At 38.4% G+C, this 13884-nt stretch overlaps 3 protein-coding genes across 3 annotated transcripts; 2 read left to right on the top strand and 1 right to left on the bottom strand.

Moving 5' to 3' along the window:
• The first annotated feature begins 29 nt into the window (after positions 1–29).
• On the top strand, positions 30–2953 carry LOC111329080 (gephyrin). The gene has a single exon (XM_022933681.2). The coding sequence runs from the start codon at positions 80–82 to the stop codon at positions 1946–1948; it is 1869 nt and encodes a 622-aa protein (XP_022789416.2). The 5' UTR covers positions 30–79; the 3' UTR covers positions 1949–2953.
• A 362-nt stretch (positions 2954–3315) lies between these two features.
• On the top strand, positions 3316–5973 carry LOC111329118 (heat shock 70 kDa protein 13-like). Its single transcript, XM_022933732.2, has one exon. It carries the CDS (start codon positions 3382–3384, stop codon positions 4696–4698), a length of 1317 nt encoding a protein of 438 aa, XP_022789467.2. The 5' UTR covers positions 3316–3381; the 3' UTR covers positions 4699–5973.
• Positions 5974–7039: 1066 nt separating this feature from the next.
• LOC111329098 (gamma-butyrobetaine dioxygenase) lies at positions 7040–13708 on the bottom strand. Its single transcript, XM_022933697.2, has 5 exons — positions 13578–13708; positions 10893–11563; positions 10449–10554; positions 9643–9845; positions 7040–7653 (listed from the first exon to the last, which is right to left on the bottom strand). Exons 2-5 carry the CDS (start codon positions 11534–11536, stop codon positions 7275–7277), a joined length of 1332 nt encoding a protein of 443 aa, XP_022789432.2. The 5' UTR covers positions 11537–11563; positions 13578–13708; the 3' UTR covers positions 7040–7274.
• Positions 13709–13884: the final 176 nt, after the last annotated feature.

Below are 13884 nucleotides of genomic sequence, written 5' to 3'. Positions count from 1 at the left end.
TCGGCGTCTGCTCGTGGATCATGTTCGTTTGGCGTCGTGTTTGTTCGTGGCGCACTGACCCTCTCCGAAGAGGTAGATCATGGCTGCGACTCGGACTGAGCCAGGAACTACTTCTGCCAGAGTAGGAGTCCTAACAGTTAGCGATAGATGCTCTCGCGGAGAGGCTGAAGATAAAAGTGGGCCCAATTTGCAGAATTTAGTGAAGTCCTCTACCTTGAATGTCAGTAAGGTTCTCTATGAATGTGTCCCTGACGAACGGGACGAAATTAGACGAGTTCTTTTGAACTGGAGCGATGTTGAAGAATTACACCTCGTGTTCACGACAGGAGGCACGGGATTTTCTCCAAGAGATGTCACCCCTGAGGTTACAGCGGAAGTTATTGAGAGATCTGCTCCGGGACTCTCATTGGGAATGCTGTGCGGATCCTTAAAGGTTACCCCGATGGCTATGCTGTCCAGGGCTACCTGTGGTATAAGGAAAGGAACAGTGATTGTTAATTTGCCTGGAAGTGTTAAGGGCTCACAGGAATGTTTCCAGTTTGTTTTACCAGCTTTACCACATGCAATAGAGGTGCTGAGGAGTAGTCCGAATGTGGGTGTCACACATGCAGCAATGCAACATGTCTGTCCACACACGGCTCACAACAAACCTGTACAAGATCTCAGTAAGGTGGCAGAGAGGGATCGCCATTCCCCATATCCACTTGTACGGATGGATGAAGCCCTCTCTATGATCATGAACAATTCTAACTGCCTTTCAACAACAGTTATACCCATAGAAGATGCTTTGGGTTATGTACTTGCATCAGACGTGAGTGCAAAAGAACCCCTCCCTCCCTTCCCTGCCTCAGTCAAAGATGGATATGCTGTGTTAGCTTCAGATGGACCAGGGGAACGTGTGGTCCTGGGCGCAGTCACTGCAGGGGAAGTCGTGGCATGTAAGGTCACTTCTGGCCATGTGATGCGCATCAACACTGGTGCACCACTGCCACCCGGTGCTGATGCAGTCGTTCAAGTAGAGGATACAGAACTACTTGAAAGTGATAATGATGGAAGAACTGAGAAGAAAGTTAAAATTCTTACAACTCCTAAACCTGGCCACGATATCAGACCAGTTGGTTTTGATGTGAGTGTAGGACAGCAAGTACTCACAACATATCAAAAACTAGGACCAGCAGAACTAGGTCTTCTGGCTTCTTTGGGTGTCACCAAAGTTGAAGTTTTCCAAAAGCCAAGAGTCGCTGTGCTTTCTACTGGAAATGAGGTTGTCAATCCAGGAGAGGAAACCAAACCAGGGCAAATCAGGGACAGCAATAGGGTTGCTTTAAAGTCACTGATTAAAATGCATGGATTCGAGCCCCTTGATTTAAAAATAGCAGCAGACACACCCTTGGAGGTGGAATCCTCTCTTAAAAGTGGCTTGGAGAAGGCAGATGTTCTTGTTTCATCTGGTGGAGTATCAATGGGAGAAAAAGATTTTCTGAAACCAGTTCTACAAGACAGACTTGGAGCAACTATCCATTTTGGGAGAGTTTTCATGAAGCCAGGCAAACCAGCAACCTTTGCCACAACCACAAATGGTGGGAAGAAAAAACTTATATTTGCCCTTCCTGGAAATCCAGTCTCTGCAATGGTCACTTTCAACCTGTTTGTTCTTCCAGCACTGCGCAAGATGGCTGGCTCACAACACCCCCAGCTAACAAAGATCAAAGCAAAGTTGCCTCAGCCAGTAAACCTGGATCCAAGACCTGAGTATCACAGAGTCACCCTGTCTTGGAAGCCAGGAGAAGCTGTTCCATCAGCAGTATCTACAGGTAGTCAGTGCAGCAGTAGGTTAATGAGCATGAGGAGTGCTAATGCAGTGCTTGTGCTGCCACCTAAGAGTGACACTCTAACCAGGATTGATGCCGAAGAGATGGTGGATGCATTGGTGATAGGGGAAATCTAAACAACTGAAGTGTGAAAATAAGAAATAATTATATTGATATTTCCGTGTAAAATGTGCAAGGTAATGGTAATGTGGTAATGTGGTATAGAACAACTACATGCATCAATTAATGCTGAATAGCCCATTTCCAAATTGCTTTTAGCCTCTTTTTCAAAGCGAGTCCTGGTGCTCATCCTTTCGTATGGTAATAAGTTTTCATTCATATGCAAATTAAACTCATTTTCTTTCGTATGGTTGAGCACCAGGCCTCATTTTGAAAAAGAGGCCAAATATAATTCGGAAATGGCCTATTACGAGTTGTTAAGGATGAGATCAGACGTCTGCATTTTAGGCGCCTCTGGCAGCTGCATCAGTCCATGTATTGATCTCACCTTAGATGATTTTTTTCAACGAAAAGTTTTATTCCTTGTCTAAGATTTCACCCAACAAACGATTGAGGTGGGCAGCTCAGCCTTCAAACTTGGCCGCTCAATATGTTTGAGGGGAAAAACAGAGAGACTTATCACGTTATAAGGATGTATTTTAAACTTGTAATCTTACTACAGTTTTATAATCTAAATGTAGGAACTTTTAATACCCAGAATGAATTACTTTCTGTGAAAAATAACTCAGATTCATATCAGGAATAACAGACATGATCAAGAGGGTAGCACTACTAGTGTTAGCTTGAACTAATGTTGTCTTGAGCCTAGCCAATCACAAAGACAAATACGTACTTGTGTGCTGGAATCTCTAATATATTGTTCAATGAAATATAGGTAATACTTTGAATCATGCGGTACCTTTTTTTCAGTGAGGATACTTAACTAGGTTCATTTTTTATTAATTTCTGTCAAAACCAGAAAACTGTGAACCTATTGATTTGATTCTGATGAGAACCGACCAATCACAATAAAATTCAGTAAACAAGCAAACATCAAAACCACAAACCAATTACTGTTACTTTTGGTGGTTTAATCCCTTATTATCTCTTTCTTTGAAATGCAGTAACTACAACTTTCAATCGATGTTTCCTGTGTTCTTTGTTATCGTGACACTTCTTTTCTTCATTTCTTAGTTGTAGCCCCCAAAATTGTTCTGATCCTTGGAAACAAACTCAACTTCAATTATTTTAAGGGGTAAGTTTCTTAAGAAACTGGGGGTGCTGTACTGTTGGAGGGGTATAGTTCAAATCAAGGGTAGTTTTATTTAATTTTTTTTCTTCCTTTCCACTCTCATTTTTTAGCTTTGTACACACACATTTAGGAACGTGGAGAACCTGTTGATATTTCAAAACCTTTCTCAAGTAAAATTTTAAGGCGCAAAACTCGCTACCCGCCCCTCCCTAGCGATATGGATGTTTAGTCTGCGCAACCCACAGTACGCATGTACGTGTCGTAAACTAAAGCTTTTCGTCTTCCGGTGAAGCCGGCGAAGTTATTGAAAGAAACAGGATGAGTAATTCGTTAGGACTTTTTCTCGGCGGGATTTTCGCTCTTGTCGTCGCAGGATACATTGCTCAAAGTCGTCTTCCACCTCCCAAACCTAGAATTATCGGCATAGATTTAGGAACGACATTTTCTTGTGTAGGGGTTTACCAAGCAATCACAGGACATATTGACATACTGGCGAATGAAAACGGCACTAAAGTTATTCCAAGCGTTGTTGCCTTTACTAATGAAGGAGTCTTGGTGGGAAAAAGAGCCTTAGATCAAGCTGAACTGAATCCAACATCTACGATATATGATGCAAAGCGATTTATTGGAAAGACGTTTACGAAAGAAGACTTAGAAAAGTTGTCCTCTCTCTACCAGTTTAAAATCACTTCTGACGAAAAGAACAATCCGAAGTTCGTGGTCGAAAGTCATGGCAACGTTACTTTAGTTTCGCCAGAAGAGATTGGCGCAGCTATTTTAAGGGAGTTGAAGAGAACTGCCGAAAGAAATATCACTAGGGCAGTGAATCAAGCTGTAATGTCGGTGCCAGCAGAATTCAATATGGCACAAAGAAATGCAACGATCAGGGCTGCTGCTCTCGCTGGGATCAAAGTTGTACGGCTCATAAATGAGCCCACAGCGGCAGCAATGGCATATGGACTTCATAAAAAGGAACGAGTTTCTAATGTCATGGTCGTTGACTTGGGTGGTGGCACACTAGATGTTTCATTGCTAAACATCCAAGGGGGGATGTTTGTAACTATGGCCATGGCGGGTAACAACCGTCTTGGTGGTCAAGATTTCAATTCAAGACTTATGTCTTACCTTATGGCTGTCGTAAAAGATAGGTTTGGTGAAGAACTTACAAATGCCGAAGACATACAGCGTCTAAGACAAGAAGTTGAATCAACGAAAATTAACTTGACGACAGAGGTAGCAGTGGTAGTGAAACTTCCTTTGCCTTCTCTGAATCATAGAGACAAACATGTTATTTTCGAGGAAACAATCACAAGATTGACTTTTGAAAAGTTGAATGATGACTTGTTTCAAAGAGTACTGCAACCTATTCAAAGGGTTTTAAAAGAAGTTGATCTTCCAAAGGAATATGTTGATGAAGTGGTTCTAGTTGGAGGGTCGACAAGGATTCCCAAAGTGCGGCAGATTATTGAAGAGTACTTTGACGGAAAGAAACCTAATGTTGCCATAGACCCAGAGCTGGCAGTAGCCACTGGGGTGGCAATACAGGCTGGCATTATTGGTGGAATGTGGCCTCTTCAGGTGTCAGCCTTGGAACTTCCTAATCACAATCTCAGAAAGATTCAGATTGAGTCTTAATTTGTTGATGATAATCTTTTAGACTAATAGAACCAAAGAGATCATAAACTTATTACAGAAAGTACTTTTATCATTTAATGGAGATACACTGGCAAAAACAACTAAGCAAAACTTGCCAATCACTTGAAACAACTTCTTTACCAGATCCTGAACATCATTCAGACACCAACAGCAGATTTGGCTGCATTTTTCCTTACTAATTATCACACATTTCAGTTCATCCAATTAGTATACATTTGGTAAAAGCCATCCGGAGGAACTCTAATATTGTAGAAATTTATGCAAGGATGGCAATTCAGAGAACTATAAATCTTTTAGGGTAATCAAGATTTATAATAAAGTATCAATGAAGCTATTCCCTTTGTAAAGTAAAAAGTTATTTAATACTTAGGCACATTCCATGAGCCAAAAGTCTGTTGTTAGATTGTCCACTTCACAAGTCTCAATTTTATTTATTCTAAAAATTGAATTTCTGGCAACCAATTATTATTTTTATAGAGGTTTAAAATCATAAAAAATTTTACTTCAGAACAATACTTATTAAAAAGAGTTTTCAGTTTCTTAGAAATGATACTTAATCATATCAGATAGTGATGATAATATAAAATTTCTCTCACGCAGGTCATGAGAGTTTCAGGAATACTCACACAATTGGCCATGATAAATGAAATTTGAAAACAAATTTTCCAGGGCTGTAAACAGTAAAACCCTTCCAAAAAAGTTGCCATGATTGTTCCTTGAGATTTTGATGTAAATCTTTTTCCCCATGCCACATGGTAACAAATTGTGAATCAAGTGCAACATATATGTTTTATTTAACAAAGACAGTGAGTTATGTAATTTGAAAAATTCTATGACATTCACAGTATGAAACTCTGATAGTGTGACTTTGCAGAGTTGCTGTTGAAATTATTTTAAATTAATAATTTCCCCTCTTAAGTTGAATGTATTATCCAATATACAGACAACAAGAATGGACAAAGGTTTTAGCTGTAAGGTGTTACATCAAATCATGATAGAAAATTTATTTTCTAAATTAAAAGAGAATGTTTCACAGCTAGAAGGCTGTTCAAGGGACTTGAAACAAATACTTCTTAGAAAAGCTACTGAAATGTCAGAAATCAGAGAGAACATCACGTTACATCCTCTGAGAGAATATTTCATTCAAATTACATAAAATATATGTATATTATGAACACAGTGAGAAAACTTAGTGCATCACAAACTACAGGTAGATTTATCTCAAGAAGTTATGAATAAAAGAAGTTAAGACAGTTTTATTGCAAGTTCATATATATTACCCTTTTTTCCAATAAACTTTGGATGCTTTTAATACAGGGTTAGAATGCCTATGACTAGCATTAGAAAAACTACAGAAATTCTTGTTCATGCATTTGTTAGTTCAAAACTAAACTATTGTAACTCTTTATTGTATGGCCTCCCTAAGCATATGATAAGTAGTTTGCAGTCTGTGCAAAACACGGCTGCTCATATCTTCACTTTAACCAAGAAATTTGATCATATCACCCCTGTATTGTTTCAACTGCAATGTTTAACTGTTCACTTTTGGATTCTTTTTAAAGTTTTATTGTTAGTTTATAAGGCCCTAAATGGTATGGCACCATTATATATCATGGAATTACTTAGTTATCGTACATGTTCAGGTACGCTACGCTCTACTGATCAAAAATTTCTGGCTGTTCCAAAGTCAAGACTTAAAACATACAGAGACAGGGCCTTTTCTGTTGCTGCCCCTAAACTCTGGAACGAGCTGCCATTAGATCTTAGAAGTTTAGATACAATTAATTTATTCAAGAAACACTTAAAGACCAATCTTTTTAAAAAAGCATATAATGTTTAACTTTTTGATAATTTGGAATAGGATTTATTGTGAAATTTTTATAAATAAGTCTGCAAATAGGTTTTTAATTTATTCATATTTTATTACCAGTGGGATCTTTTTAATTATTTTAATATTATGAATTGTAAAGCACTTTGGTCAATTAGTGGAGTTAGCGCTATATAAATTATGTTAAATTAAAATGAAATTAAACATTAGCGTTGTCATAATATACAACTGCTACCTTCAGATTTGGTAAGGTCCACTCTAGAGAATCCTGGCACTCTTAAGAAAAATTCTCACATCTTTGATAGGAGATAAGTTGGTAGGTATACATAAATGAAGATATACTTATTGGCAGGGAACCTTTCTGCACGAATGGTTTTGCAACTGAAGAAATACTGAGACAGTCATATGTCATAGATGGTGGTGATAATTTTTTTGTGAGTTGCGAAGAAGGTCTAAACTTTTTTCAAAGGTGACTTGCCTTCTCCAACTGTATACTGTTACCATAACTTTAATATTTTAATATACTTTAATATATTTGGCATACTCAATTGCATTCAAGGTGGTTATAGGGATAACAAAATCAGTTCAGTTGGAAAGTAAATCACAACATTCTTCACAACCACATTGAAGCACTATGTACCACGTAAGTGTTCCATGAACTAATCCACAACATTCCATTCACCTCAAGCAAATAATTATTGTTTAATATGTTTGACGTGTGGTAATTTCATGACACAGACCACTGTCCTGTGACACTAAGTTTACTGTCCATCCTGGCCACAGGACCCTTACCAAGTCTCTTTCCCAAGACACTCAATCTGGACCTTGCTACATCCCAATCAATATATGCTGATTCCAAACATCTGCCCCCTTCCTCTGAAAGAGTGTACCCCTCCCTTCCATGAAGGACACGATCATTATCAAAAACAATCATCTCTCCTGGAGAAAGCTTGTGAAGGAACATATTTTTAGGATCTTTCAATCGCTTGGTTAAAGAATAGTAGGCTTTGTACATTTCATGGGTTTTTTCTACTGGCACACCCAAAAACTCCAGTCTACAGCCTTCATTGTGGTTGCATCGTAATAGTCTGCCATGATGATCTAACCTTAAAGATAACAAAAAATTAACTTCCCATTAATGTGATGAAGCAAACTGTAAGAGAAATGCAACTAAATTAAGACTGTTCCTAATTACATAGGTAGATAGAAAGAGCAAAAAACTATGAGGTGATTTTGTTATTGATTTTCCATGCACGCTAGTGACATAAGCCAAGCAATAAAGATTGCTGACTAGAAATAACCTTCTGAATTACAACAAGTGAATAGATATGAGCAAAATTAATCTAAATGTTTATCATACTGTTCAGACTATTTATTCCTCTATTCTGTATTGTACTGTATTGTTTTTTTTTTCTTCTTAGTTGTATCTCGTTTTTTGTATTAGCCAATGCAATGTAATTTGTATATGTATGTGTGTGCATTAAAAAAAAAAAATTTGTAAATAAAAAAAAAAAAAAAAAAATACTGTTCAGACTATCCACAATTAGCAAGTGGGATAGCTAAATGGTCAGAATTATGATTTGGGGTTTGATTTGAGGTGCCATCTCAAAACCTAACAATGCACTTCATGATTAAAATCCTGCATTAAATTTCTTTATAACACGACTCGGGCAGTCAGGGGGCCAATAACTAAAATCAACCAATCAATATGCTCTATTGTCGGTCAATATTCTCTCAGTATTGGACCGGGCACTGTCCCGAATGGTCTCGAATGATACCACACTTGTGTCCCTTTGAACTTCAGTTGTATAATAAATCTCTTATTAACCAAGCTTGCTTGGGACCGTACTGGAAGAATATCGGCCCTCGGTCTTTTTTGTATGGACCTCGCTGCGCTCGGTCCGTACTGTCAAGACCTCGGGCCGATATTCTCCCAGTACCGCCCTCGCGCTTGGTTAATAAGATATAAGAAAACACCTTTTTCAACTGTCATAAATCTGGATGACATATGCAGTTCATAAGCTTTTCAATTGCTTTCAAGTACAAAAATAATCTCACTGTGATCAATTCTTTTTGGTTAGTATTTTTTCCTCTGCATAATTTCTCTTCAATTCATCAGAGATGAAATAGATAGCATCAATCTACCAGGTCTATTTTACTGTGATCAGGGTTTGACAACCCTTATTATTTGAAATTTGCAAATTTAAAAAAAAAAACTACAGTGACCATAACTGAGTTAATATCAATTGTTAAATATTGATTAAACTAAATTTTGAATTATAGCCACACTGCTTCCATAACAGTTACACCTTAACATTAGTATGCATATTCTCTGTACTGTTTTCGGTACACTTCCTTTCAATTGGTACTGACAAAGAGAATTTGTTAAACAATCAAGTCATCTTAAGTTGGTGATCATTTGCTTTATTCTCATGACCTTAATGTTTGATTCAGGGGTGATATTGTATGGAGAAATTAGATGCTAGTCACTCTTAACCCTTTTTATTATCCAACCACACAAAGTAGAGTACAAGTAACATGTGAATAGAGCTCAATTATTCTGCGATATTATACAGTTGTTTAATTTGTACCGTAAAAAAAAAATTAACTGATTGGCTGCGTGCGCTGCGCTGTCTGCTATGCTTTACCTGCCTTATGAAAAATGAGCTGAAAATTATTATAAAGCAGTTGGATGATAGATAATTTATGAGATGTTTTGGTATAAAGAACTAGTATTCTTACCTGCTGTTTGTATTTTGACTTGCCCTACGGGCTTGTCAAAATACTGCACAACTCCTAAAAATACTAAGCAATACTACACACCAAAATGACTAGTAATATAATATACACATCCAAACATCAATATTCATATTCTCCATACTGTTCTCTATACATTTACTAACATACTAATGAGAGAATTTGTTTACCAATCGACAGCTCCTTTTAGTTGGTGATCATTTCCTTTATTCTCATAACGTTAACATGTGATTCAGTGGTGATATTGTAAGGAGATATTAGACGCTAGTCACTTTTGGGGGTCAATGGGATCAGATTTAAAGGGTTGGTACACATTCACACAACATCTGACAACTTACTCAAGAAGTGGTCTTGCACCTTCCAAATCATATTCACCAACTATGTCAGTTCCACTTGTTCTGAACAGAATATGCGTTGTGGTGAGTAACTCATAAGCACCAGGATCTTCCTTCTTCAATTGTTGAGCAACATGGAATGAATCAACCAGGGAATTTTCTCCTCCTTCAGTTGGAGTCTGTTCCTTGCAAAACAGTAGCTGTATCTATAGTAAACAGATTTATAAAAAAATAAAAATCATTCATCTTAAATGTTCTTCAACTCGAATTTCATTGTTAATTCTTTACTAAGGAATGATACCTCTTGGATAAGGTTGTCTTCATATGACATCCAACCTTCTATTCAAATTTTAATAGATAGGATAAATAACATTTATTATCATTATTACCATGATACCACCCTATTCACATGAGAACTAGCTATAGTTTGATTGTCAAATCCACCAAATCAGTGCAGGTTAAAATGCAAAAAGAATGATTCTCTCTACCCCATATGATCTGGTTGGTAATTCTCTCTTCTGACCATAATACATTTCCTTGTAACTAAGTCAAAAGTATGAGATGTTTCAATGACCCTGGCCAAAGCCAAAGGTGGAAGTTAATTTAATAAATCCAACTGGACTCTGTTTGACAATTGACTCTGATGGCAACTTCTGCTAAGGCTGTCGAAATGTCAATCACCATCACCAACAACAATCTTTCTCAGTATTATTCTCAACCCAACCATCAGATTACACCATCAAAAGTTATCCAGAGTTTAAACCAAATACTGCATAAAATTCATTAACAATTAAAGTTATCTTCCATACCCCTGGTTTGGCTTCATAGTATGGCAGATCAGAGTGTAAAGGCAATGTGTAACTTGTATAGGCAACACTGTTGGCCTGTAGCCTTGTTGATACCACTATTGTCTTCCTATGGGAAAAATAGTCAAAAGATTAATTTAGAAGTGGTTGATAAACTAATGGTCTTAGAGGCAAATACAGTCATACTGCAAATGGAAAAAGTGAATGACTGACTGACTTACTGATTAACAGACTGACTGACTAAACTACTAGCTGAGCAACTTACTAACTGGTAACTGACTGACTAACGGACTAACTGTCTGACTGACTGGCTGACAGATAGACTAAATTACTAACTGAGCAACTCAGTAACTGACAGACCAACTGACCAACCGCCTGAATATCTCAATGACTGAACAATTAACTTGCTGCTTCACTGATCAATCTCTGAACTGACTTGACCCTTACCCATAGGCTGTCATTCTCAAGTAACCTATTTGCTCTCCTAGCTTTTCCACCAACCCATCTTCAACTGGCATGTCTGTGACCAGGGCCAACCCATACCGATATAGACTGTTTAAAAATTCAAACTCCACTGTTTCATCTTCAAGAATGTCATGATATTTCATGCGAGGCAAGTGGTCCTTAAATTCACTCCCCCAAAGGTTCACTTTCCTGGTGGTTACATCCTCACAAACTCTGTCTTTTAACTCTGCTTCAGTTGGTAGCTGCTTCCTGAATAGAAAGTCAGCATCAAGTGTGGTTTCATGTTGGTCTGGCCAGGTAACTGAAAGTTTACTTCCATCTTCGCTCATTTTGATGTTGGTGGGTCTGACATTGAGGTCGACATCTCTTACGACATCTACAAGACGCTGATTAGAATCTTTGAAAAAGCACTCTGGGCATTGGCAGTTGTCCCGAAGATATATGTATGGGTATGCATTTGAAGTGTCATCTTGCCAAGTAACATTCACCATTTTCTTTGCTGATTTCTCATCTATACTTTTTATTACAAACTTGCTTAGCTGGACAGATGACGAACCCAAGCAGCGACATACACATTTGGAAAGTTGGTTTGACAATCTCAAACCAGCAGAACTTGCTCTCCACATCTCAATGATGACAGGTTGGTATTTGGTCTGTAAATTATAAAAAGAAATTGGGCAAATAGAGAAAAATGTTAGAGGTTGTTCTCCAATTCTTTCCCTCAATTCCAAGTTTGAACCAGGGTAAACTATAGGGTGGGCTTTATAATTTGAATATATCAACAAAGTTGAAATGGTGAATTGGCCACCATTACGATTATAAAAGCTGATGCTTTTCATACCACTAATTTATTCGTTTTTTTCTCGTTGCCATGTTCCCACCAATCATGTAGCTCCATTTTCTGCCTTTAAAAGAACACACAACCCACAATTCCCCTATTCGCTCCGACGAAGGGCTAACGCTCGAAATGTCAGCTTTTATAATCATAACAGTGGCCAATTTACCATTTCAACTTTGTTGATATATTCAAATTATTTCGTTACCCCCACCGACGCAGCCCCAAACAGTTTCTTTAGAAACTATCAGCCTTTGTAGGGTGCTTTTCATCTTGCTGCTCTTGAAATCAATCTCAGGTTTCAGCATCAATCACCCATATCACCCCTAAATCACACATTTTAAGGTGATGATCAAGAATAAAGGAAATGATATATAGTCAACTAAAGAAGCTCATGCTGTTTAAACAAGTTTTCTGGATCATCTTTACTGCAGGTACTCTCAAACGATATATCAGTTGAGAGTCCATCAACACTCATGATGTCAGTGGAAACTTGGTTGAAACCTGGTCAACACTCCATGGACACTCAGTGGATAGATGGTCAACACTCCATTGATAGCCTGGCAACACTTGGCCGATGGTTGGTCAATAGGTGGCCGACACTCCACACTCGCTTGAGACTAGGTCGATAGTTGATAGTCTATAATCTCGACCGAAATATCGACTTACTATCAACCAAGTATCAGCCATCAACTGAGTGTCGATTGGGTGTTGATTGAGTGTCAACTGAGTGTCAACCAACATATCGGTTGAGTATCGGCCAACTCTTGCCTAATATACCAGTCAAGAGTACCTACAGTAAACATGATCTAGTTCTCCTTGTCAGCACCCTGGGAAATGTTTGGGGAACAGAATGGAGAATGTGCAGACCTTCAGGTTTCTAAGGTTGGTTCCAAAAATAAGAGATGTGTTATAGGGGTGGGGTTAGCTCAGTTGGTTAGAGCACCAGATTGTGATAAGCGGGAGGTCAAGGCCCCAGCCGGACCGATACTCATGGTCTTAAAATAAGTGAGGAGAATTTGCTACCTTTCTATAATCAAGAAATGGATAGATATTCTAGTCTTCTTGGATAAGGACAAATGAACCGTAGGCCCCGTCTCCTGCAGGGGTAGGGGTAGGAGATGTTAACTTCCCACGTTCGAGATTACTATGTCGTGGATGTCCTCCCCTGGGGTGGGATGGGTGGGAATTGGCCCCAAAAATCCTCTATGAGGAGTGGTCAACTAACGTATGTCTGTCTGTATGTCTGTATGTATGTATGTATGTATGTATGTCTGTCTGTATGTCTGTATGTCTGTCTGTCTCTCTGTCTGTCTGTCTGTCTGTATGTATGTATGTATTGCGTCAATTTGAGAAGCCCCACTAGTGCAACAGGTACAGCTTTGTGTGAGGAAATATAGAAAACATCTTCTCAGACAGCATTTGCGCTAACAGTTTATCGTAGACTACATTTCTTCCCTTTGAAGGCATTCTGGTTAAAAACCAGGCAGCCCGAAGCGTACATAATTTATCCTTGATATCATCTCGAGCTATCACTGCAGGTAAATTTACACCACCCCGAAAAATTATAGCCAGCTGACATTAGTGTCACTGAAGATCACGATTTATGGAAAGTGCAATCTGTAGATCCACTGCGAGAAGCAGAAAAGGTGTTTATAAAATGTAAACACTTATCTATTTTAATAGTACGAAACTTCGCTCGGACGGATCCCATAGAACAACTTTATTTTCTTTTCAACGAAAAGAAAACGCTGTCAGACAGCATCACTGTTCAGTTTGTAGCTTGAAGAGGCTGCAGTTCCGCAAATGAGCGATCTAGGGTATGAACTAACCTTAATGATCAATATCAGAGGCCTCAAGATCTCTTTTGTGGTGGTCACAGAAAATACACAATAGGGGTTTCATCGAACGTGACCGTCTTGTGATCAGCGATCGTCACGTTCTACGAGGTTGGCGTAGCGTGATGCGTTATGTCATCAAGTGAACGAGTGAGCGGGTAATTGATATTTTTTGAAGTCATATTGGTTTTTCGTTTTTGACGTTGTTGATTGAGATTTGAAAGGTTGAAGATGAATGAGCGACAATAACAACAAAAGGAATTCAAAAGAAAACTCAGAAAGACAGTTGTAACGGAATGGC

Source organism: Stylophora pistillata, chromosome 6, assembly GCF_964205215.1.
Source record: "Stylophora pistillata chromosome 6, jaStyPist1.2, whole genome shotgun sequence".
Taxonomy (NCBI): Eukaryota; Metazoa; Cnidaria; class Anthozoa; order Scleractinia; family Pocilloporidae; genus Stylophora; species Stylophora pistillata.
Note: the sequence above shows the minus strand (reverse complement) of the source record. Positions and strands in the feature narration are given on the sequence as shown.